The sequence below is a fragment of the Chiloscyllium punctatum genome, chromosome 18, assembly GCF_047496795.1.
Source record: "Chiloscyllium punctatum isolate Juve2018m chromosome 18, sChiPun1.3, whole genome shotgun sequence".
Lineage (NCBI taxonomy): Eukaryota > Metazoa > Chordata > Chondrichthyes > Orectolobiformes > Hemiscylliidae > Chiloscyllium > Chiloscyllium punctatum.
In genome coordinates this window covers 82,940,215-82,965,755 of record NC_092756.1, presented here as the reverse complement: position 1 = coordinate 82,965,755, position 25,541 = coordinate 82,940,215, and the positions used below count along the sequence as shown (strand labels likewise).

Here is a 25,541-nt window from a genome sequence, read left to right as displayed (position 1 = left end):
GGATAGAAATCAGAGAGAAAATACCAGTCTGGACCTACTTCTTTGGGTCGAGCAGCTTTCTTTTCACACACTGCTAAAAACCAAGCCAAACCAGAGAAAGTTAAAAACCACACAAAACCAGCTTGTAGTGTAACAGGTTTATTTGGAAGCACTAGCTTTCGGAGCACTGCTCCTTCATCAGGTGGTTGTGGAATATAAGATCGTAAGACACAGAATTTATAACAAAACTTTACAGTGTGATTTAACTGAAATTATATATTGAAAAAGACCTGGATTGCTTGTTAAGTCTCTCATCTTTTAGAATAGGCATGTTGGTTTCAGTTCTTTCATATATAAATTCCAGAACTTTCTTAAAGTTACATTCTCAAATGAACTTTAACAATGGGTGCCATGTTGGCCCAGGTAATGCATTAAAGGTGTGAGGTACCCTTTGTGAGGCTGTCTGTGCCACATTGTTCAGACGGATTCTATTTCTAAAAAAGGATTTTACAGAATCTTACATGGATTTCTGCAGTTTTTGAGCAAAATACAATGTAATTTTGCAAGTACAAGTTCATTTCACAAACTTATACGTGTATGTGTGCATGTGGGTGTGTGTGTGTACGAGGGAGTATGAGTGTCTGGGTGAGAGTGGATGTATGTGTGCGTATATGTCTGATTATGAGTATAAATGGGTATAAGTTGGTGAGAGGGTGCACGTGTGGGTGCGTATGTGTGTGCATATGAGAGAGGGCCTGCGTGAGTGTATGGGTCTGTAGGAGCGTGTGTGTACATCTGTAGGAGTATGTGTGTGCCCGTGTCTGCCTGCGTGCAGTGTAGTGGGATCAACTGTAGTGTGATATGAACTCAAGGTCCTGGTTGAGGCCATCCCCATGGATACCGAACTTGACTATTAGCCTCTGCTCGGCCACTTTGCTTTGTTGCTTGTCCCAAAGTCCACCTTGGAGGATGGACACCTGAAGGTCCGAGGTCAAATGTTTTCTGTGAAGTTTGCTCCCCATTTAGGAAACTAGGTAAAAGCACACTGCACACAAGACCCCAGCCCCCATTCGCTCCTGCCCCCTAATCGCACGCCCCAACCCCATCTGCTCCTGCCCCCAACTCCGCCCTCTATCCATCTCCACCCACCATCTGACCAATCTATGCCCCAACCCCCGGCCAACTCACACCCCGCCTTCCAACCCTCCGTGGCAGCTGGACTGGACACCAACAGTAAGACTGCTGCTGCCTTTGTGGAGTAAATTCCAAATAGCGTGCGCGCGCGCGCGCACACACACACACACACACACACACACACACACACACACACACACACACACACACAAACGTTTTGACAGGTTCCACCTCTGTCGTGTTCAGGACAATGTTAGAGAGATTATATGGGGAAGGGGGAGTTTAGTGTACATTCCTGTGTAGAACTTCAGGGAAAGTGTAGAACTTCAGGGAAAGAGACAGAGAGGGCAAGAGGTCAATGATTTCGAGATGGTGCCTGGACTGTCCAGGATTGTTCTTGGCAGCATTTCAGTGAGCCGAGTTCGTTTTTAGTCACTGTACATGTAAATAAAAGATGCGACCAGGGTTGAAACAACTCTTTGACGCAATGTTTCTATTGGGACCCTGAGTTGCCCTTCGGATTACCTGATATTTGAATAATTGATAATCGAGGTTCCAATGTACACGGTGAGCGGTGTCCCCAGAGAAAAGCTGAAGTGAAGAACTGGCCACTCCCTTTCATTGTACAAGTGTTTTTTTTAAACTTGAAAGCCTTCTGCTTGAGGCAGTATCTGTTAGCTATTATCAAATTGGCCCTAAAACCCTTCAACCCCAGACTTATTGGAGTCTATGTCATTTATTGAAATAAGATCTTCCGATGACAAAAATCTATCAGCTTCAAATTTAAATGAACAATTAATCCAGCCCCTATGAGCGATCGTATAGAGGCTTTGTGAGACCGCACATAAGGAAGGACAAACTTGCGACAGAGAGAGTACAGCAGAGGTTCACTAGACTAAATCTTGGGATGATGGGATTGTTCAATGGGGAGAGAGTGAGCAAACATGGACTGTGTTCTCTCAAGTTTAGAATAAAGAACAAAGAGCACTACAGCACAGGAACAGGCACTTTAGCTCTCTAAGCCTGTGCTGACACATTTTGCCCTTCCATGCTAAAACTGCCTTTACTTACAGGAACTGTATCCCTTTGCTCCCTTCCAATTTATGTATTCTTCCAGGTGTTTCTTGAATGCTGCTATTGTGAAGAATAGGTGATGATCTGATGGAAAATTCCAAAATGGCTAGACGAGGATGGTGCTGCCCTGACTGGGTGGGTATCTAGTACCAGGAGACATTATCTCATAATAAGGGACGACCCACTTAGGACTGAGATCAGGATAAATGCCTTCAAGCAGAGGGTGGAGAATCTTTACATTTCTTTCTCCAGAAGGCTCAATCATTTGAGTACATTCAAAGTCAAGACTGAGAGTTTTCACAGCAGTACTAAGAATCAAGGAATGGGTGGATACTGCGGCAAAATAATATGAAAGGGAAATGGCCTACTCCTGTTCCTCTTTGTGAAAGAGTGTTTCATTGTGTACAGAAGTTCCAAATTTCACTTCCAAAACTCTGGTTCTAATTTTTAATCAATACCCTCTAATCTTCAACTTGGATAAATAGTTTTTGCCTATCTCATCTATCTGCTTATACAATCACAGAATTGTTATGGTACAGAAGGAGACCATTTAGCCCATTGTCCCTGCACTGGTTCTATCCCCTAATGCCAATCTCCTGCCTTTATCTCCATTTCCCTGCATGCTATTTCGATCCAAATAATAATCCAATGCCCTCTGTTTCCTCATGCAATGTGAAAACTCCTATCTTATCATCCTTTAATATTCTAAAATTCCAGGAAAGACAACCTTTGTTTCTGTCATCTCGCCATATAATTTAACTGGTCCAGGCATCATTCTGGGAAATCCTTGCTGCATTTCCTCTAAAGACCAAGAGCAGAGGGACAGCTTTTAACTTTATATCTCATTCAGAAGGTCATGCTTCCACTGAGACTGCAAACTCTCTTAGAACTGTCAGTGCAGAAATGAGGTGTGAAGGCCTGCAGTTAGAAACTGGGCCAAACCCATAGTCTACCATTCCCTTTTGAAAGTTATTCGGATATGGGTAGAAAGAGCCCAGTAAAAGTCAAGCCAATCATGAGTCATTAAACTACTTTTATTTGTACAAGTTACATTGAGGATCCAACAGTTCACTCATTCGTTCATTCATTCATTCACTCATTCAAACTTTGTATTCATTCATTCAAACTTTGCATTCATTCATTCGATCAATCTTCAGATTCATTCATCTATTCATTTAATCTTTGGATTCATTCATTTGGCACTGAAGCTGCCCCACACCCAACCTTACTGTAGCCAGCCCACAAAGTCATGGACGCCTGCTGGCATCTAGGAAACCTACACTGTCACTTCCTCCAAAGACCCAAAGTATCATCTAGTGGTTAGGACTCAGGGCTCGGACTGCTGTGGCCCCTGAATTCAGTTCTCAGTCATGGAATGGCATTTTTTTAAGAAAAAGACAAGAGATTGGCATCAGACATTACAGCTGGAGCAGGCATGATGAACTAAATAGTCTCTGTCCGCTGACGTCATAATTCCATGCATATCTCATGATTCATCTGCATATTTCTACAATAATCATTTATACTTTGAAGAAAGGTATAACATCCAATTTGCACTCACCATTGTATGGCAAAAATCAGCAATAAAAGTAAATGACCAGTTTACATTGTCATCAGTTGAGGGATAGGTATTGGCCAAGACTCCCCTAAGAACTCTCTCTTTTCTTCAAATACTGTCATTGGATCTTGTACACTCAGCTTAGAGGGTTAAAGAGGGTTTAAAGTCTCAACTGCAAAGAGGGACCTCCAACAGTGCAGCACTTCCTCAGTGCTGCTGTTTCATTAAGCTTTTCCACACACACTTCCCTTTGTGAAGTTGCTGTATTCAGAGGCTCACATTTCCTTAGAGGCTCAATCTACTTTGATGGAACCTGCTAGACTCCAAATAGGGAGAATTCATTCTCAGCTGTCGGTCAATACAGTTCCCTGGAATCTTGTCAAACCCTCAGGTCCAGTTGTCTCCGAAATTAATTGCACAAACACAATCATTGTGTGTGTGCGTGCGTTCAGTCCAAGCTTATGGCTGGCTTGCCTTCATCACAGGATGGGAAAGAAATCAACTCAAACACTGGATGGAAGAGGAGGACAGCCCAGCATCAGAGCAGAGGTGTATTACTGTATCTAACTCTCACCCTACCGGCTCATAGATAACTATAAAGCTTAAACGAGTCATCCCCCACCAAATTTGCCAATGGAAAGGGGCATTTTTCACAGTTTGCAATGAGCAGAAAAGTCTCTCTAGGGTTTGTTGGTGAGGGTGGGGGTGTGGAGGACAAAACGTATACTAATTGGGCCAAAGCACATGGACATGTGTCACAAAATCTGATTGTATAATGTTCATTTTTTCAGTGTCATAGGTGTCATTTTAGGTCCAAAATGGTGACCGTGATGCACTCTGCACATTTCCAGTTCGAAGAGACAAGATCAAGATCCATGAGAACGTAAAGTTTGCAGATTGAGATATCAGACACAGCCCAAGACTCAATGTTCTGAAGAGGATTCAATATTAACTCTGTTTCTCTCTCCAGCTGAGTTTCTCCACCACTCTCTGTGTTTGTTTCAGATCTCCAGCAACCATAGCATATCACCTTTATTCAAAGTCTAACACTGACTGAACACCAATGTTGCATTTTCAACATCAATTCTCCAGCCTGTCTTGACCTCCCCCAGGCCAAAGGACCCCACCCAGTCAATGACACTTAAAGCCTTTTTTAATTCACTCATGAGATGTGGGCATTGTTGGCTGGGCTCAGCATTTATTGCCAGTCCCCAGTTGCTCCTTGAGAAGGTGGGGGTGAGCTGCCTTCTTGAACCACTGCAGTCCACCTGTTATGGGTTGACCCCACAGTACCGTTAGGAGAAAGTGAGGACTGCAAATGCTGGAGAGTCAGAGCCAAAAAGTGTGACACTGGAAAAGCACAGCAGGTCTGGCAGCATCCAAGGAGCAGGAGAATCGATGTTTTCGGTCGAAGGAACAACAATAGATTTCCAAGTCAGGAAGAGAGTGGCTTCAAGAAATACTTGCAGGGGGTGATGTCCCCATGTATCTGCAGACCTTGTCCTTCTAGATGGAAGTGATCATGGGTTTGGAAAGTGCTGTCTGAGGATCTTTGGAGAATTTCTTCTGCATCTTGTGGATAGCACACTCTGCTGTTACTGAGCATTGGTGGTGGTGGGCGTGGATTCTTGAGGATGTGGTGCCAATCAAGTGGGTGCTTTGCCTTGGATAATGTTGAGCTTCTTGAGTGTTGGTGGAGCTGCACCCATCCAGACAAGTCGGGAGTATTCCATCACACCCCTGACTCGTGCTGAATAGATGGCGAATTACTCGCTGCAGTGTTGTAGACTGGAGTTTTTCCAGCAGGGCAATGCAGAAATCCCAAAGTAGCTGACTCTATGGGAATGGACCAGGAAATTGAAATTTCCAATGAGCAATTCCTCTGCGCCTGGAGTGCTTGGCATAAATCCTTTAAAATAGGAGAATTTGGTGGGTTCTTGGACAGCAACCCAGGAAATGTTAATTTCAAAAGAAAACTCTAACACCGAAGTAACTGTTTAAAATGACCCCATCCACACCCCCATTTCACAGCTGCTGTGCCTGACACCCCTGAACTTGATAGACCCCACACTGATCTGGCAGGTGCCCTCAACTCAACCTGCCAACCCAAAATCCCTCAGCCCATCCCGCCCTTGTCTGTTGATAATAACCAGACATCCCTCCAACCTGACAGCAGCCCAGCCCAAACCCCTTGGCTCAACAACATCCCCTCTACCCAACCCCATCTCAAACTGACACCCTCCCACTTAATACTAACCCCAAACTGACCATACCCCAATCTGATCAGAAACCTTACCCCAACACCAACCAACCCATATCCCTATATCTTAACATCTCCCTCCAAATACAGAGGAACCTTGATTATCCGGCATTTGATTGTCCGAATATTGGATTATGCGACAAGATCGCAAGGTCCCGATGCTCAGCTACACCATGTTATCAGGCATTCAATTTTCCGGAATTTGATTAACCAAATGAAACACTCCCCGCCTGTGTCCTTCGGATAACCAAGGTTCCTCTGTATAACCTCGGACTCTTACATCCCTGGAATTTAATAGCCTCCACTCTCCAGCTCTCCCTGGACAGATCTCCTATTGCAAAAGGTTTCCATTGCTATCGCTTTGAAATTGAAGACACGGTCTCTAGTCAATGTTAACCCTGCTCAGAATGTCTTTGCAGCAAATTCTCCCACCACAATGCAGCAACTCCTCTTTAATGGGAGTAAGCTGACTTTCAGTCATGCACATTAGCTTGAAGTAATGCTAGCCTCATGTGAATGCGTGGCAATGCTGTCTGCAATCACTCAATAGCCTGGTTAGTTACGTGTCATGGTTCCTTGAGTCCAGTTGGTTACTATTGTTTGTTACCAAACATTTCTCAAGAGCACAAGCGGAGGATTGAAGAATAAAAATACCAAAATAGGATGGAGCCTGCAATGTCATGTTTCTAGTGATAATTTAACAATGTCCACATTCTTAGACATATGATGAAGATTTGGTACAAATGAGTGATAAGGACATGACAATAGGAAGGACAGTCTTGCAGTGCATGCAGGTTAGAGATTTTGAACATGGCCAAGTGTTGAATGAGACAGAGAAAATGTAAAATGACCAAAGCTCTCCGAATTAAGCTTAATTCCATTTAGGCCTTTTTTTTGGAACAAAGACCAGAACAGGCCATGATTGTCCCTGTTTTATGCAGAGGCCAGGTATGCTATGCTGACATTTTCATAGGTGACAGGAGAGATCCAATAGCTACATTTTCATCATTGGGTGAGATGTCAAAGGATTCGAAACTCCAGTCTGGACCATCCAACGTGATCTGTATATATATAGGGTTGGTGTCCATTGCTGCGCTTGTGTTCAGGTAAGAGTGACCACTGGTTCAGGACCTTGTCTCTAACCCAAGTTGGGTTTGACCATAGAATTCAGAGACCCAGCTCAGAATAACAGCCCACTTGATGCTATTGGAACTGTCAGCACATGCAAAAATGGAGATAAGTGACATGCATGCCACAAAAACTACTCAGCAATACCATATCCAAGAGAAACTTTAAATCACCCATTGACATTCTGCCTTTGTAGAATTCCCCCACTAACATCACGTTGGGAGTTACCATGAACAAGAAACTGAATGGATCTGGACTAGCTATGTTGTCTCCCTGTGGTCTTACCTGACCATAGGGCAGCTCTCAATACTGGTAATGGTTAAACCAAAAGGACCACCTTGCCTCAGGCAAAGGAAGAGGTTGAGAAGGACAGCCTTTCATAGCAACTTCAGCCAGTGATGGGAATTGAACTCATGCTATTAATGCCACATTGCTTTGCAAATCAACTATTCAGCCAGCTGAGCTAAACCAATTCCCTAGACTACCTACATAAATACTGGGCTATAAGAGCATGTCAGACACTTGGAATCCTGCAGCAAGTAACATCTCCTGAGTCCCCAAAGCAAGTCCACCATCTATAAGGCACAAGCCTGGAATGTGATAGAATATTCTCTACTTGTCTGGACAAGTGAATTAGATTGCTGTACCTTCTGCAACATCAGACCTCAAAACTTCCAAGTTTAAGCATGCCCCAAATGCTTTCAGATGGAGCAGGATTCAAGGACGGAATTACCACACCACCTTCTGCAAACTTCACTCCTAGATGCTAAACATCTTCTCTTGGAAAGATAGGACTGTCTCTTCACTGTTACTGGGCAGGACGCTGGAATTCGTTTCCCAAAAGTACTGTGGGTGCTTTTGGAATGTAGCAGATCAAGATAGTGACTCACCCACCATCTTGATAGTAACTGGAGATGCGACCTAGCCAGTGATGCCCACATCCCAAAAATAGGTAACCTGCATCAGCAAGACCTGGACAATGGGTAGATTAGGCTGGTGTTTAGTATGGCTGCTACTTGCAATAAAGTGTGAGCAGGGACCATCTCCAGGAAAAGAGAACTAGACCATCATCCCTTGACATTAAATGGTGTGACTATCACTGAACCCCTCACTTAATGTTCTGGGGTTACCACTGACTGGAAACTGAACTGGACCATCCGTATAAAGACTGCAACCATCACATCAAAGCAGAAACCAGGAAATCAAAGCTGGACAGTCAGAGTTGTACAGCGTAGAAACAGACCATTCAGTCCACCTTGTCTATGCCAACCAGATATCCAAAATTAATCTAATCTCATTTGCCAGCATTTGGCCCATATCCCTCTAAACCCTTCCTAGTCACATACCCATCTAGATGCCTTTTAAATGTTATTGTAGCAGCTTCCACCACTTCCTCTGGCAGCTCATGCATACACAGGCCACCCTTTGTGTGAAAAAGTTGCTCCTTTGGTCCATTCCAAATCTTTCCCCTCTCACTTTAAACCTATGCCCTCTAGTTTTGGACTCTCCTACCCTGGGGAAAAGACCTCGGTATTCACCCTATCAATGTCCCCCATGACCTTAAGAGGTTTGCAAAATCATTTGTCAGCCTCTGACACTCCAGGGAACACAACCCCAGCCTATTCAGCCTCTCCCTATAGCTCAAATCCTCCAACTCCGGCAACTTCCTTGTCAATCTTTTCTGAACCCTTTCAAGTTTAGAAGGGAGATGAGAAGGGAATGCAGCTGTAACCCGACTGCTAATCTCTCCTGGTACAGCGTTAGATAAAATAAAAGCTTTTGATATTTACTGACGTGATCTGGCCACCTTCTGGCAACAACCCAGACCTGACCTTCCTCCAATTGTTAAGTCACCCAAAATCTCAAGTTGAATATTTTGAACTTTGCATTCAAGTTGTCTTTCAGATTCATTAACCTAATTTAAACCACACCGCTTTAAACGGTGCCCTGCGCACCCAGCATTCCTTCCTCTCTAGCTATGCCTGCAATAAGTCCACATTCCAAAATTTCCTCCATAACTGCTTCAGTCTCCTAAGAAAAAGAGTAGACTTACCTCACACCCTGGAGCCCGAATTGTTTGCATCTCAACTCCAATGGTTCTACAGCCCTCAATACCATCCCTCAGCTCATTTTGTAACATTTCTTTCATCAGTCTCTTTCTCATATTCTCTCCCCTTGGTTCGTGGCCCTTTCTTGCATTGCAACCATCATCTCGAAAGCACCTCAGATGAATCTTCTTGGTTAAAGGCTTAGCAATCCATTGCTGTTGACTGCTCTGTTACAAAGCCTCAGATATTAGGTTAGGCTGGAGTGTAAAAGTTATTTTTTTCTCCTTAAATCGTTTGGGGGAACTCAATGTGAAGACCACCTGGAGCTTCTCCTTTTTAAATTTATTCCGTGGTCAGGGGTCCCATTGGCTGGGTCAAAACTTATTGCTCGTCATCAATTACTCTCGAGCTGCCTTGGACACGATGCTATAAAAGAGGGATTTCCAGGATTTTGACCCAACACCACTGAAGGAACAGTGATGTATTTCCAACTCAGAATTGGGGTGTGGTGGGGAGGGAACTTGCAGGAGTTGGAATTCCCATGTATCCAATCCTCTAGTCATTCTAGATAATAGCGGATATAGGTTTGGAAGGTGTTGTCTAAAGGAGGATGGTCAATTCGTGCATCTTCAAGACAGTACAATTACAGTGAAGGAGTTTCTGCCCTGTACCATACATTAAAATGACACCAATGCCAGCCCTGAACAGAGACGCAGTTCTACTTAGTAACAATATAATATTCATTTATTACTAGTTAGCATATTTTTGCTTGTTTCTAAAAAATGTTTATGTAGCGGCAGTCTTACAAAAAAAAAGATAAAACAATCCCTCCTCCCACAGCACGATGTACTTCCCACCATCTGTACTGAAGACGAACTGGAGGGAGTTAAGCATTGATTTTGTTGGGGTGGGGGGGGGGGGGGGGGGGAAGAGGAGGAGGTGGTGTACAGGGTCAGGGTAAGGGAGGTAGGGGAGGTAGGGGGAAGATTTACCTAAGCCTAGCAAATTTTAACACTGAGGAATACCCCATGACTAGGAGACTCGTTTGACAAGCTGAGTGTAGGTGGGAAGGAAAACGACCCCTTTTTTAAAAAACAATTGACACGGTCAGTTGCAGGAGCTTCATTTGAAGAATAAGTTGTCAAAACTAAATATTAGAAAATGGCCTGGAAGCATATTGAAAATTAAATGGCCCTGAAAATATCTTTTTCTTACAGGTTTAAAAAAAAAGGAATATTGTCAGATGGGTCAGAGAAAGGTTTTGGGACTTCCTGAATAAAAAAGGTGTTTTGTTACTGGTTACATCTGTTCGTTCTCCCCCCTCAGTGGCTCCCTCCACCAGTTATTGAGATGTCAAGGGTAGAGAGCCATAACTCCTGTTCTTATCAATGAGTCAAAAGTACTCTGTAATGGTGCAGGGGCAAACAATTAATCCCAACCACACTCCCTACCCTCAACCAAGGACAGGCTTTGAGCAGACCCTCTCATTAGGGGTAGGTCTTCCAAAGGCATGAGGGTGCAAAAGCACTCTAATCTTGGTCCCACTCTACTGCAGGCATGAGTCTAGCCAATAAACATACGTCCTAAAATTTAACTGCATCGCCATAATCGAAGACTAGGCTCATCTGTTGGATCGGAGATGGTTTCCTTCTCTCCCCTTCTAATCAGATACATTCCTCTAGCCAGGGACACACCATGGGATCTCTCTCCAGTGTAGTAGCAATTTTGCCACAGCAAGAGGCGCTACAAGTCATTCTGTTCAAGATGCCAGAGATGAGACACCAGACCCAATCTTAAAATGGTGGTTCAAAGCAAATTCGCTCATGTTAAGGTTTCACTTTGGTTAGAAGTCACTGTTTTAAAAAAAGTTTAAAGTTGCCTTGTATTTGCCAGAGGGGCTAGAAGGCCTGGGGATTACACCAACAACTCCTGCCCACCTCCCCCCCACCCCCACCCCACAAAAACCCAGCCAAAAGGAACATGATTGATCTGTCCTTCTATGAGCCCCTCACCCATTTAACTGAAACAAAAAACAGGCATTTTTACGCTGAAAGGGAAGAGTTGAGGAGTCAAGGAGGGAACATGAGCGAAAGAGCAGATTTGAGAAAAGAATTTACAAAAATAAGTTTCCCTTTTTCAAAACGGAATTTCAGTCGAACATTGCTCCAGAAACTAACATGCTTGAGCTCCCAAGATCCACCTTCCCAGAGCAATCCCAGCAGCCTCCAGTGCATGCGCCACCGGCCTTTACTCCCGTTTACGCAGGATGACATAGATAATGCTGCTGAGGAGTGTCAAAGGGAAGCAGATCCAAGCCAAGATGTACGAGGAGCCATACCCTCCATTCTTGTCATCGGAGTGGAAGTGGACGGTGTAGACGCTAGCTGCAGTGATCACGCAGAGACCTGCAACAGGACACAAGCCATGTTGAACAGCATAATGTTGTATAAGGCAGTTAGTAACAGAAACGGGTTAACTGACATAATGTGATTTGACTCACACCTCAGAGTACAACAGGACTGTTCCTGAAAGGAGCAAGCCAATTGCAAGACTGGTTTTCAAGTGGTGACATCTTGGTCGATAAACAGCCCTATTTCCACTCTAACTGGAGGTCTTAAATAAAAAGAAAGAGACTCCAGTGGGACTTTTAGATTAGATTCCCTACAGTGTGGAAACAGGCCCTTCGGCCCACCAAGACCCATTTCCCTCTGACTAATGCATCTAACACTATGGGCAATTTAGCATGGCCAATTCACCTGATTTGCACATCTTTGGACCATGGGAGAAAATCCAATATCATGTCCCAACTCCTGCACTTTAAGGTCTGAGCAATAAAGGTAAGCCTGCTAGACACCTCAACCACCCTAAAGAAATGTAAAGTTTAAACAATTATGTACCTAAACCCCTAGTTCTCTCTGTTTGACAACACTACGCAGGGTCTCCCCATTTTTTGTCTAAGTCCTTGATCGTTCTACCAAAAAGAATACCGTGTATTTATCCAAATTGAACTCCATCTGCCTTTCCTCAAAGCATTGACCCAATTGATCAAGAGCTCTTTGTAATCTTAGAGAACCTTTCTCACTGTCCACTATACCACCAGTTTTGTGGCTAACTCACTAACCGCACCTTCTATATTCTCATCCAAACTAGTTGAGTTGGCTCAAAGTTTTTTTTTTAAAAAAGTAATTTAAAAATTTGTAAGTGGGCATCACTGGCTCTCTCTACTTCTCCTCAAGATGACGACGATGAGCCGATATTTGGACGTGTTGGAGCCTGTATGGTGTTGGTATACCCAGTGTCATTATGGAGGGAGATCCAAGATTTTGACCCAATGAGAATGAAGGAAAAGCAATGTGATTAGATGGGCCAATGGGTCAAGCAGTAGCAGAGGAGATTAATTTAAATAAATGCGAGGTGCTGCATTTCGGAAAGGCAAATCAGGGCAGCATGTTTATACACTTAAATGGTAAGGTCCTAGGAAGTGTTACTGAACAGAGACCTTGGAGTGCAGGTGCATAGTTCCTTGAAAGTGGAGTTGCAGGTGGAGAGCATAGTCAAGGTGTTTGGTACACTTTCATTATTGGTCAGTGCATGGAGTATAGGAGTTGGGAGGTCATGTTGTAGCAAATGTTGGGCAGCACAGTGGCACAGTGATTAGCACTGCTGCCTCACAGCGCCAGGGCCCCGGGTTCGATTCCAGCCTCGGCTAACTACCTGTGTGGAGTTTGCACATTGTCCTCGTGTCGGTGTAGGTTTTCCCCCGGGTGCTCCAGTTTCCTCCCACAATCCAAAGATGCGTGGGTCAGGTGAATTGGCCATGTTAAATTGCCCATAGTGTTAGGTGCATTAGTCAGAGGGGGGGGTGGGTTGCTCTTCAGAGGATTGGTGTGGACTGGTTGTGCCAAAGGGCCTGTTTCCACACTGTAGGAAATCTAATACTGGACATTGCAGTATTCCAGAAGTCACCAAACCATTCAATTCTGGTCTCCCTGCTCTAGGAAAGATGTTGTGAAACATGAAAGGGTTCAGAAAAGGGATGGAGGATTTGACTCCAGGGAGAGGCCGAATAGGCTGGGGCTGTTTTCCCTGGAGCATCGGAGGCTGAGGGGTGACTTTATAGAGATTCAGAAAATCATGAGGGGCATGGATAGAGTAAATAGACAAGGTATTTTCCCTGGGCTGGAGGGAGTCTGAAACTAGAGGGAATAGGTTCAGGGTGAGAGGGGAAAGATACAAAAGGGAACTAAGGAGCAATCTTTTCTTGCAGAGGGAAAAGCATTATAATTAACTCAATGAGCTGCCAGAGGAAGTGGTGGAGGCTAGTACAACTGCAACATGTAAAAGGCATTTAGATGGGTTATGAATAGGAAGGGTTTGGAGGGATATGGGCCGGGTGCTGGCAGGTGGGACTAGATTGGGTTGGGATATCTGGTCGGCATGGGCAGGTTGGACTGACGGGTCTGCTTCTGTGCTGTACATGTCTAGGACTCTATGAATTGGCTTGCTGGACCACTCCAAAGACTCTCCGTTTGAGAACAATTAGGGATGGGGTATTGAGTGTTAACATTGCCAACGATTCCACATGCCAGGAAACTTGCGCACCTCAGGGAGTGGGGTGGGGATGACAGCTTACATTCTATTTTAACTTAATCTCGGAGGTGTGAAATATAGCTGAAGCTAGGGAGAGAATCTGGGGAGAAAACTCGGTGGAAGGTTGTATCGGGAAAGGAAATAAAGAACTGAAATAACATCCTTGGGAGCTGCAAACCAGCTTACTCGGAGGAGAAATGAACGGCTGCTTAACAGATCAAGTAAAACAAAATTGGAGCTTTCAAACGTATTTAAAAGACAGACAGAAAGGGGCAAAAATAAAGTATAGTTTAAAATTTAGGGCCTACAAAAATAGCACTTTTTTCAGTGATATAGCAAAAAGTTCTTTTAAAACGTGAAACTGTGACATAACATTCTTTCAGCGAATAACTATGTGGGTGCATCACATCTTGGTACGGCAACTACTCTTCCTAAGACTGCAAGAAATTACAGAGAGCTGGGAACATAGTCTAGTCCATCACCCAAACCAGCCTTCCATCTGTCGACTCCTCGACACTTCCCCTACCTCAGGAAAGCAGCCAATATAGTCAAACACCCCTCCCATCCCGCAAATACTCTCTTCCACCCTATTCTGTCGAGCAGAGGATAAATAAGTTAGAATACACATATGAATAGATTCAAGTACTGCTTCTCCCCACTGCTTTCTGACTTTTGAGCTGACCTCCCAAACATTAATTCTGATCTCTCTCTCGCTGCACCTCCTCTACAGCTATAACTCTGCATTCTGCACTCTGTTCTGCGACCCTGATGCATTTTCTATGGTACATTCTGCCTGTATAGACGCTTCCCTGCACATGTGACAATAATCAATCAAAAACTAAAAGTTCAAAATTTCTCTACAATTTAGCCTGTTTCTACAGAAATCAGAAGACCTTTGCGCTCTGAGTTTAAAAGGAGGGTTAATTAATACCGAATAGCAGAGTTTACATGGGATGTGAAAGGAAGACAGAATGGAATTAAATGGCATTTTACTCCAGCCTTTCAACGCCTTTGTTAGTCATAGAGGTGTACAGCCTGGAAACAGACCATTCCATCCAACTCGTCCATGCTGACCAGATAACCTAAATTTATCTCGTCCCATTTGCCAGCAATTTGACCCATATCCCTCTAAACCCTTCTGATTCATGTACCCATTCAGATGTCTTTTAAATGTTGTAATTGTACCAGCCTCCACCACTTTCTCTGGCAGCTCATTCCATACATGCACCACCCAGTGTGGAAAAAGTTGCCCCTTAGGTCCCTTTTAAATGGTGGTTAGCACTGCTGCCTCACAGCACCAAAGACCCGGGTTCAATTCCAGCCTTGGATGACTGTCTGTATGGAGTTTGCACATTCTCCCCGTATCTGCGTGGGTTTCCTCCGGGTGCTCCAGTTTCCTCCCACAATCCAAAGATGTGCAGGTTAGGTGAATTGGCCATGCCAAATTGCCCGTAGTGTTAGGTATATTAGTCAGGGATAAATGTAGGGGAATGGGTCTGGGTGGATTACTCTTCAGAGAGTTGGTGTGGGCTTGTTGGGCTGAAGGGGCCTGTTTCCATACTGTAGGAAATCTAATCTTTCCCCCTCTCACATTAAACCTCTGCCCTCTAGTTCTGGATTCACCGCCCACCCTGGGGAAAAGATTTTGTCTATTTACCCTATGCATACTCCTCATAATCTTTTAAACCTCTATAAAGATCACCCCTCAGCCTGTGACACTGGTTTTAAATGACAGTGTTTTTCTGTGATTTCTCCTTTAGGGCGGCAAGACATTTGCCTGGGCTCTCTGAGGATGGTCTGTCTGTGTTATTTCATCAAACAGGGACTGCATTCTGAACCTTTTTTTTTAAAAAAAAGTCCCATCGCGCAATGGTAGTCTCCAGGTGGTCTTTAAGAGCAAATGTTGAACCAACTTACAGGAGAGCAGCTGAAAGAGACCAGTGAAGATAAATCGATTTCCTTTCTTCAGCGTGAAAAGCTGGCAGATGAAGATGAACAGCCCACAGCAGGCAAAGATCACAGCCAGCACCATGCCAGCCTGGACAGTCTGTAGGTATTCTGAGAGGCAAAACAGATCAAAGATTAGGGATCACCACATGACAAAGGAAGCCCCTAGGGGACCGCATTATTTACCATCTGCTGCACACTTTAAAGCCACAACTGAGAGCACTTCTTCCAACTAATGCTTATTGTCCCACACAAAAAAATAAAAGGGGGAGATTTGCGGTACAAATTCTCACCTCCTTCCCACACCCTTCCTCAGCTTTGCTGCCTCCATCATCACCCAGTGTTTCTGGAACCTTCTAGATCCCCAAATTCTTGACCCACTTGGGGTCCTGGAAAAGTGAACTGAATTTGCTTTATTGTCACACGTACTCAAACGAGTGGAGGGAAAAGTCTCCCCTGACAGCGCCATCTTGGGTACCAAAGTACCCAGGTACAAATTCCGCAGTTACAGTAACCACATCACCAAAACACAGCGTCATCTTAGATACAGAGTACCGAGGTACAATCCTTAGTTACAGGATAGAGAAATGAAGGAAAGAAAGTTACATTACAGCTGGAGACAGTATGACAGAAAAACAAGAAGCAAAGCTAGAAAGACAAACACCACAGTCTCTCTCCAAAGGGTCTCTAGAGTACACCAGGACATTGACAAGGATGCTGCCAGGGTTGAAGGATTTGAGCTACAGGAAGGGGCTGGAGCTGTTTTCCCTGGAACGTTGGAATCTGAGGGGTGACCTCATAGAGGTTTATAAAATCATGAAGGGCAAGGGTAAGGGAAATAGACAAGGGGAGTCCAGAACTTGAGGACATAGACTTAGGGTGAGAGGGAAAAGATATAAAAAGGGACTGAAGGGGCAACTTTTTCACGCAGAGGATAGAGGAGTCCAAAACTAGAGGGAATAGATTTAAAAGTGAGAGGGGAATGATTTAAAAGGGACATAACTGCTTCATGCAGAGGGTGGTGCATGTATGGAATGAGCTGCCAGAGGAAGTAGTGGAGGCTGGTACAATTACAGCTTTTAAAAGGCATTTGGATGGGTATATGATTAGGAAGGATTTAGAGGGATATGGGCCAAATACTGTCAAATGGGACTAGATTAGGAGCAGCACAGTGGCTAGCACTGCTGCGTTACAACACTAGGGACCCAGGTTCGATTCCACTCTCGGGTGCCTGTCTGTGTGGAGTTTGTGTGTCTATGTGGGTTTCTCTGGGTGCTCCAGTTTTCTCTCTCAGTCCAAATATGTGCAGGTTCAGTGGATTGACCATGCTACATCACCCATAGTACACAGGCTAGGTGGCTTAGCCATGGGGAATGCAGGGTTACAGGAGATAGGGTAGGGGGGTGGGATGGTCTTCGAAGGGTTGGTGTGCACTCAATGATTCAAATAGAATGCTTCCAGACAGTAGGGATCCTATAATTGATCGGCCTGGGCGAGTTGGACTGAAGGGGCTGCTTCCAAATGAAGTACTTCGAAATAAACCTGTTGGACTATAACCTGACATTATGTGATTTTTTTTTTTTAAGAAATCTTGTCTAACACCAGCACCTCCGCATCAGGATTACGTGTGAAAGAAGCTTCAAGGAGGAGAAATGCCTGAACTGTAATCTCCTGGGAGTCTCCCAGAATGTGAACATAATGGATTTTAAAAAAAGACAACATTCTGTGTGAGAGACACTATACATTTTCCCCGTTCAAGTATAGACAGAGGCAGGTCAAAAAATGAGCTGCAGCTCTAGTTGGTGCGTTTGGTGCCTGCCATGTGCTGTGATGGTCATGGCTTTGAGAAGAGACATTAAAACACCCTGCGATGCAGGTAAAATAAGGGGGAAAAGGTGCTCTCTCCCTCAGTACTGCTCCGAGCCAGGATAAAGATGGGTCAATCAACCTACAACACTAAAAATCTCAAAAATCAACTGTTCAACCAGCAACGTTGTGCTGCAAGCAACATCCACTTTAATGGTCACGGGATGAAGTACAGAGAATGGAACAAGTGACCCAGGGAGATCAAGCGTACATCTCTCAACTTTTATCTTCCGTTGGACTGTTATTCCTAACCTGATAGGGTGCATTATGCTAATATTTCTTCCCATGTTTACAAATTATTCAACTCTGTTGTTGACACATGTAAGCCTGCTTCAATTGGCTCCTTTTAAAACATACATTGATTTTATTTGAGGGAGAAAGGTATCCACAAGGGAAGCAGTCTGTGTGTGTTAATCTGGTCTTGACCAACCGATGGTGACTAAAAGAAGGGGAGCTAATTCATCCTCCTTCACTCCGGATCTTGATACTTTGGTGCAACCCACATGGGACCATGTGGTTCGGCAGAGATCTGGTCATAACAAGGTGTCTCGTGCCTGCTCCACTTCGTTAAAGCACAGCACAACTGAGATCCTCCGCTGCATCCCACCCCATCCCCAACTAACGACATCGCTGCCTTTGAGCTGCAGCCTGTTTGAACCCAACCCCATGACCCTGGCACCGTTGAACTGGAGTCATAGAATCATACAGCACAGAAACCAATCGTTTGGTCCACGCTAACCTAAATTAATCTTGTCCCATTTGCAATCATTTGCCCATATCCTTCTAAACCCTTCCTTTTCATATACCTATCCAGATGCCTTTTAAATGTTGTATTTATACCAGCCTCCATCACTTGCTCTGGCAGCTCATTCCATACATGCACCACCCTCTGAGTGAGGAAAATGGGGGGGGGGGGGGGGGGGACAGAGAGCGAGAGAGAAAGAAAGCAAGCAAGCAGAGGGAGAATGAGAGGAAGAAAAAAGAGAAAAAGAAAGAAAGAGAAAAAAAAAGGAGAGAGCATGAGAGAGAGACACAGAGAGATACAGAGAAGAAGAGCAAAAGATGAGGCCTTTCCCAAATCAGAAAGAAAATCAAGAAGGACGACGACAAGGGAAACTGGAAAACGACATGCTGGTCTGAGTTGTCTGCTACACTTCACAATGGAGGTCTGTGTGATCAATAAGATCATCCCCAAATATTACGTGTTAAAATATTCTACAGATGAGGAGAATCAGCCCTACAACAGAGTCAAGATTCAAATCCAGAGTGTGCAGATTATGCTGTTTGAGAGAGTAACTTCCACCCAGCTGCTCCTTAGTGTCTTTTCCCATTAACCCACGATATCGATGGCCCATTTGGTGAATTAGTTTGCAGAGTACCAGTGTTAATAGTCTGCTGTTGGTCTGCTCCATAGGAATGGGAGATTGTTACTGCATGCAGTCAGCAGGTGGCACCAGTGTGTCACCCTCCTCAAAGCCATGGAAAGTCTGATTGAGGCCAGTCTGAACTCCAGGATTTCCTGCTTAACTTCTGGATGCTACGCAAGTAAACACAACAAAGTCAGACAGACTTTCAGAGAGGAGAGAGTCTGGCTGCCGCTCATGGACTGGATATGTAACTGGGGAGATTTGGGTAAAAGAGTACACGTGGGGCCCCTTTTGTGGAACAGTGGTAATGTCCCTAGCCCTGGATGCCTAGGTTCAAGTCCCACCTGCTTCACAAGTGTGTAATAACAAATCGCTGAATGGGTTACTTGGAAATACATATTAAATAAGAAAGAAAGAATCAAAGTGCAAGAGAATGTGTGCAAGAGGAGATTGTGAAGAGTAGGTTCAGGTGGGGTTGAGTCAGAGCCATAGAGAAGTACAGCACAGAAAAGAGGCCCTTCAGTTCATCAAGTCTGTGCTGGTCAAAAACAAGTGCCTAATGGCTGCACGGTGGCTCAATGGTCAGCACTGCTGCCTCAAAGCGCCAGGGACCCGGGTTCGATTCCAGCCTCAGGCGAATGACTGAGTGGAGTTTGCACATTCTCCCAGTGTCTGTGTGGGTTTCCTCCAGGTGCTCTGGTTTCCTCCCACAGTCCAAAGATGTGTAGATTAGGTGAATTGCCAGTAGGAAATTGCCCATAACGTCCAGGGATGTGTAAACTATATGAGTTAGTCATTGGAAGTGCAGGGTTACAGAGTTAGGGTAGGGGGTGCGAGTCTGGGTGGATGCTGTTCAGAGGGTCAGTGTGAACTCAATGGACTGAATGACTTGCTTCCGCACTGTAGGGATTCTATGAAAACTATTCTAACCTCAATATCATTGTGGAGACAATGGATCCAGTCTGATGTTAGAGAGTGGTAGGGGCTAGATAGAGAAACAGTGGACTGTGATATTGGTCCTGGCCGCTCGCTCTAAGCCAAATACAAAAGTCCCCCTCAGGCCCCATACTTAATTGTGTGTTCTATAAACCGGAAACCTGATCGGAGAGGGGTCAGATGGCAATTCGACAACAGGGAACTTCACTTCCAAAGCTAAATATGGCCCCTACTCTAATCTAACAAGGAGCTGAGAGGCAGAATGATCACCCCAGCCAACTCACTTCAGTCAACAACCTCCCATCTAGGATAACAAAAGCAGAAATAGCTGGAGAAACTCAGCAAGTATGACCGCTTCCATGGAGAGAAAGCACAGCGAGCATTTCAGGTCCATTACCACTCTTAAAGACCCTTCTTCTTCAATTCTTACTGGACCCGAAACTTCAACTCGGTTTCTCTCTCCACAGATGCTACCAGACTTGCTAAATTTTCCCAACTATTTCTGTTTTGGTTTCTGATTTCCAGCATCTGTAGTCCTTTCGGTTAGCAAGTTTACAGATGACACCAAAATTGGAGGTGTAGTGAACAGCGAAGGAGGTTACCTCAGAGTACAGAGTTCAATGGGATCTTGATCATAGAATCATAGAGATGTACAGCATGGAAACAGACCCTTCGGTCCAACCTGTCCATGCCAACCAGATATCCCAACCCAATCTAGTCCCACCTGCCAACACCCGGCCCATATCCCTCCAAGCCCTTCCTATTCATATACCCATCCAAATGCTTCTTAAATGTTGCAATTGTACTAACCTCCACCATTTCCTCTGGCAACTCATTCCATACACGTACCACCCTCTGCGTGAAAATGTTGCCCCTTAGGTCTCTTTTATATCTCTCCCCTCTCACCCTAAACCTATGCCCTTTAGTTCTGGACTCCCCCATCCCAGGGAAAAGAATTTGTTTATTTATCCTATCCATGCCCCTCATGATTCAGGTGGGCCCATGGGCTGAGGAGTGGCAGATGGAGTTTGGTTTAGATAAATGTGAAGTGCTGCATTTTAAAAAGGATTTTTTCCCCCCACTTTCCCTCTCAGATGCTACCTCAGTAAATAATCAAGAGACAATTAAAAGCACAAAAAGCTATGGGGGTCCTGTCATGAGTGTAATTTTGCCTTCCTTATCTATGGCTGTAATGAAACACAAGATGCAAGAGCCTCTCTAGATGACTTACCTTCCTTGCCTTGATAGTGGACATCTACACAGCTGTTGTTTGTGTAGAAACACTGCTTCCAGATGTCCATGCAATAACCCTTGCTGCTCCACCAAACCTGGGAACAAAATAAAAAGCACACGGTCACAACCCTCAACACACTGGAGCATCTCCAGCGAGTCTTACTGAAGGATAGGTCATGTATTTGGTGACTGTATACTGACGGGCAGAATCGGAGGCTCTCTTTTTGGATGGGAGACAAATGGAACGGCTTTCTGCTTCCACAAAACAAACCCCCACTTGAAAGATCTCTGGCACCTCGAGATCCAACCCCCAACAAATGAAATCGGCCAAATCATGGCCTAGTCATTCGCACCAAACCAATCTGGAAGCATCCATTACCTGCTCTGTGCCCTTCACCCCCCCCCCCCCCACCCCACCCCCCCCCACACCCCTCAAAGCAATGGAGGTTCCTGCTCAAGAAGATGGGCTGTAATCCGGAAGAATTGAAAACTCCCGAGGAGTAATCGGAAGGGAGCTCAACCACCTTTTTAATCCAAGGAAGTGGGGGAGGGGAGGGGACTCGCAGATTTTTAGGTCAATGTCCAACACTAGTTACCTCCTCCCAGGATCCCTTCTTCCTATCCTCATGGGCAGAGAGTCAGGCAGAGAGGAAACAGACAATTTGGTTCAACTTGCCCAGGCGATATCCTGAATTAATCAAGTCCCATTTGGCTCATATCCCTCTAAACCCTTCCTAATCATATACCCATCCAGAATGCCTTTTAAATGTTGTAACTGTACCAGCCTCCACCACTTCCTCTGGCAGCTCATTCCATACATGCATCACCCTATGTGTAGAAAAGTTGCCCTTTAGGTCCCTTTTAAATCTTTCCCTCTCACCTTAAACCAATGCCCTCTAGATTAGATTAGATTAGATTCCCTACAGTGTGGAATCAGGCTCTTCAGCCCAACAAGTCCATACCGACCCTCCGAAGAGTAACCCACCCAGACCCATTTCCCTCTGACTAATGCACCTAACACTATGGGCAATTTAGCATGGCCAATTCACCTGACCTGCACATCTTTGGAATGTGGGAGGAAACCGGAGCACCCGGAGGAAACCCATGCAGACGTGGGGAGAATGTGCAAACTCCACACAAACAGTTGCCACAGGCTGGAATCGAACCAGAGACCCTGGCGCTGTGAGGCAGCAGTGCTAACCACTGAGTCACCGCGACTGGTTGGTGATGTCATTTCAGTCTATCCAGCCTCTCCTTATAACTCAAACGTTCCACTCCCAGTAACATCCTGTGAATCTCTTCTGAATCCTCTCCAGTTTAATCACATCCTTCCTATAACAGGGCAACCAGAACTGGACACAGCACTCCAGAAGAGGCCTCACTAATGTCCTTGACAACCTCAACATGACGTCCTAGCTCTGATAATCAAAAGGTCTGAGCAATGAAGTCAAGCAGGCTGAGCGCCTTGACCCCACCCCCCCCCCGCCCCCCCGTATACCTATGATGCAAATTTCAAAGAATTATGAACCTGAACCCTACGTTTCTCTGTTGTATGACACTATTCAAGGTCCCACCATAAGTCCTGCCCTTGTTTGAATTACCAAACTGCAATACCTCACAATAATCCGAATTAGACTCCATCTGCCGCTCAGGGAAATAAATACTGATGTTTTAAAAACAGTTCACATTACAGAAGAGGGAGTGCTGGGAAGAGGGAAAATGCAACATTTTTAGGTCAAAGTCCAATACTAGTTAGCTCCTCCCAGGCCCGGTCCTTCCAATTCTGATGGGAAGAGCACACCATGTGATGTAGGTAAGACCTGAAAGGGTGAACTCACTTCACACAACAGCCATATAATGGATGCATCAGCTTACAAGAGAAGGCTGGGATCATTAAGAGGCGAAAGTGAGGGCTGCAGATGCTGGAGATTATAGAGTTGAGAGTGTGGTGCTGGAAAAGCACAGCAGGTCAGGCAGCATCCGGGGAGCAGGAGAATTGACGTTTCGGACAAAAGTCCTTCATCAGGCGATTCTCCTCAGATGCTGCTTGACCTGCTATGCTTTTCCAGCACCACATGCTCGACTGATTAAAAAACAGCAATGTTTCTACATGGTAGTTGGACCCAGTTTCCAGAGTTTGGGGTCCCTGCCTGTTTCAAGAGGGCCATCATCCCTGTGTCTAAGAAGGCTCGTGCAGCATGTCTCAATGGCTACTGCCCAGTGGCCCTAAGTTCAGTGGTCACAAAGTGCTTTGAAAGGCTGGTTACGGCATTAATCAACTCCAACCTCCCCACAACTCTTGACCCATTCCATTTTGCCTATCGGACCAACAGATCCACGTCAAATGCCATATCACTTGCCCTTCATACCTCCCTAGAACATCTCAACACCAAGAATCCTACTTATTGAAGGCTGAACTATAATCAACACTATTATCCCCTCGAGACAGATTACTAACCTTAATGATCTCGGACTAAGCCTCACTCTCTGCAACTGGATCCTTAGTTTCCTGGCCCACAGGCCACATTCAGTGAAGATTGGGGACAATAATTCATCCTCACTAACACTCAACATTGGAGCTCCCCCCCCCCCCCCAGTGGTACGTACTCAGCCCCCTACTGTACTCACTGTATACCCATGACTGCGTTGCCAAATATCAGACCAATGCTATTTACAAGTTTATTTAGACTCTACTGTGGACGCCAAGAGGTGGGACCATCTCCCAGCTGGACATCTGTCCAGCTGACTCTTCCCCTCCTCCCTGTAGGGGCTGATGCTTCTTGCTGTCCAGTCACATCACAGAGCAAAGGCGATTCCAAACTTACATTGTGGGCTGTGGAGATGATGAGGAGAATGATGGCAGTCAGATGCAGGAGGAAGATCGAGGTTAGCAACAGCAGCATGATGGATTCAAGGAGTTGTCTTCAAACAGAGTCCGAGAGTAATGCTGTGAAGAAGAGAACACGTTCAGGTCAATTCACACAGCTGTGGAATGGAACAGATTAGGCCAATTCCAGAAACAGAACAGCTCAGCAGGTCTGGCAGTATCTAGGGAGAGAAATCAGAGTTAACATTTCAGGTCCACTGACCTGTCATCAGAACTAATGACAGCTAGGAAAAAAGGATTTTTTTTAAAAACGCAGAAGATAGGGTGGGGGAAGGGAGTAATGATAGAGCCCAAAAGAGAAAGAACGGTTGGACTGAGAGGGGAATGGATAACGATTCGCCTGGGAGACTGAATAACTACAAATGGGGACAGTGGCCAACAGAAGGGTTGTGTGTAATAGCAGACCATGTGACAACAAGACCTGGTATGTGGGAGTTAGGCTAAGAGCATGGGAGAAGGTGTGTCAAGCCCTAAAATTGTTGAACTCTATTGAGTCCAGATGGCTATAGAGTTCGCAAATGGAAAATGAGGCTCTGTTCTTCCAGCTTGCTCTAAGTTTCACTGGAGCACTGCAGCAAGCCAGAGAGAGAGATGCCGGCTAGGGAACAGGGTGGGGTGTTGGAAGGGCAGGCAACTGGAAGCCTGGGGTCTTTTCTGCGGACAGAACGCAGGCGTTCTGTGAAGCATTCACCCAGTCTGTGCTTTGTCAACTTTTCCAGGTCTGGTAAACAAACCATGACTGAGTGAGCCTTTGCCAAAATCCCAGGTAACATCCAACAAGCACAGGGAAGCCACCATTTTATATCTAGGCAGTAGAGGGAGAAACACCCCGAGGCCCAGTTTATTGTAACTGGTGACTTCAATCAAGCCAATCTGAGGAAGGTGTTGCCCAAGTACCACCAGAACATTACCTGCCCCACCAGGAGCCCAAACATTTTAGACCACGGCTACACCACTATGAAAAGATGCCTACCGCTCCATCCCCTGCCCTCATTTCAGGAACTTCGATCACAATGCTGTGTTTCTTCTCCCGGCTTACAGGCAGAAGCTCAAGCAGGAGACCCCCCCCGCCCGCCTCGTGGATACAGGTTCAGTGCTAGTCGCAGGAGGCAGAGGATCAACTCTGGTGCTGTCTAGAATCGGCTGATTGGCCTATGTTCAAACAGTCCGCAGGTACCTTGGATGGACTGCGCCACCACCACCATCACAGACTTTAGCAGCAAGTGTGTGGAGGACTGCATACCAAGGAAGTCAATCCGGGGGGGGGTGTTTCCCCAACAGGAAACCCTGGATGAATCAGGACATACAAAACCTGTCAAAAACCAGGTGTGAGGCCTTCAGATCAGGAGACCCACTCAAATGTAAGGAATCCAAGTACGATCTTCACAGAGCCAGACAGCCAAGGACCAATAACGATCCAAACTGGAGACCCAGACAGACACCCGGCGACTATGGCAAGGACTGAATGACATCACAGGTTTTAAAGGAGACAGTGCAAGATAGCAGATGATGGCACATCCCTCCCAGATTGTCT

At 45.3% G+C, this 25,541-nt stretch overlaps 1 protein-coding gene across 1 annotated transcript in view; it reads right to left on the bottom strand.

The window, feature by feature from the left end:
- Positions 1-9,907: 9,907 nt before the first annotated feature.
- The window catches only part of LOC140489252 (peripheral myelin protein 22-like), a 50,230-nt gene continuing 34,596 nt past the window's right edge, over positions 9,908-25,541 (bottom strand). The window contains exons 2-5 of the mRNA XM_072588599.1: positions 23,946-24,067; positions 21,119-21,215; positions 15,689-15,829; positions 9,908-11,586 (exon numbers count right to left, since the gene is read on the bottom strand). Of these exons, the coding sequence (XP_072444700.1) occupies positions 11,429-11,586; positions 15,689-15,829; positions 21,119-21,215; positions 23,946-24,023 (474 nt within the window). The 5' untranslated portion in view covers positions 24,024-24,067 and the 3' untranslated portion in view covers positions 9,908-11,428. The remainder of the gene's footprint in view (positions 11,587-15,688; positions 15,830-21,118; positions 21,216-23,945; positions 24,068-25,541) is intronic.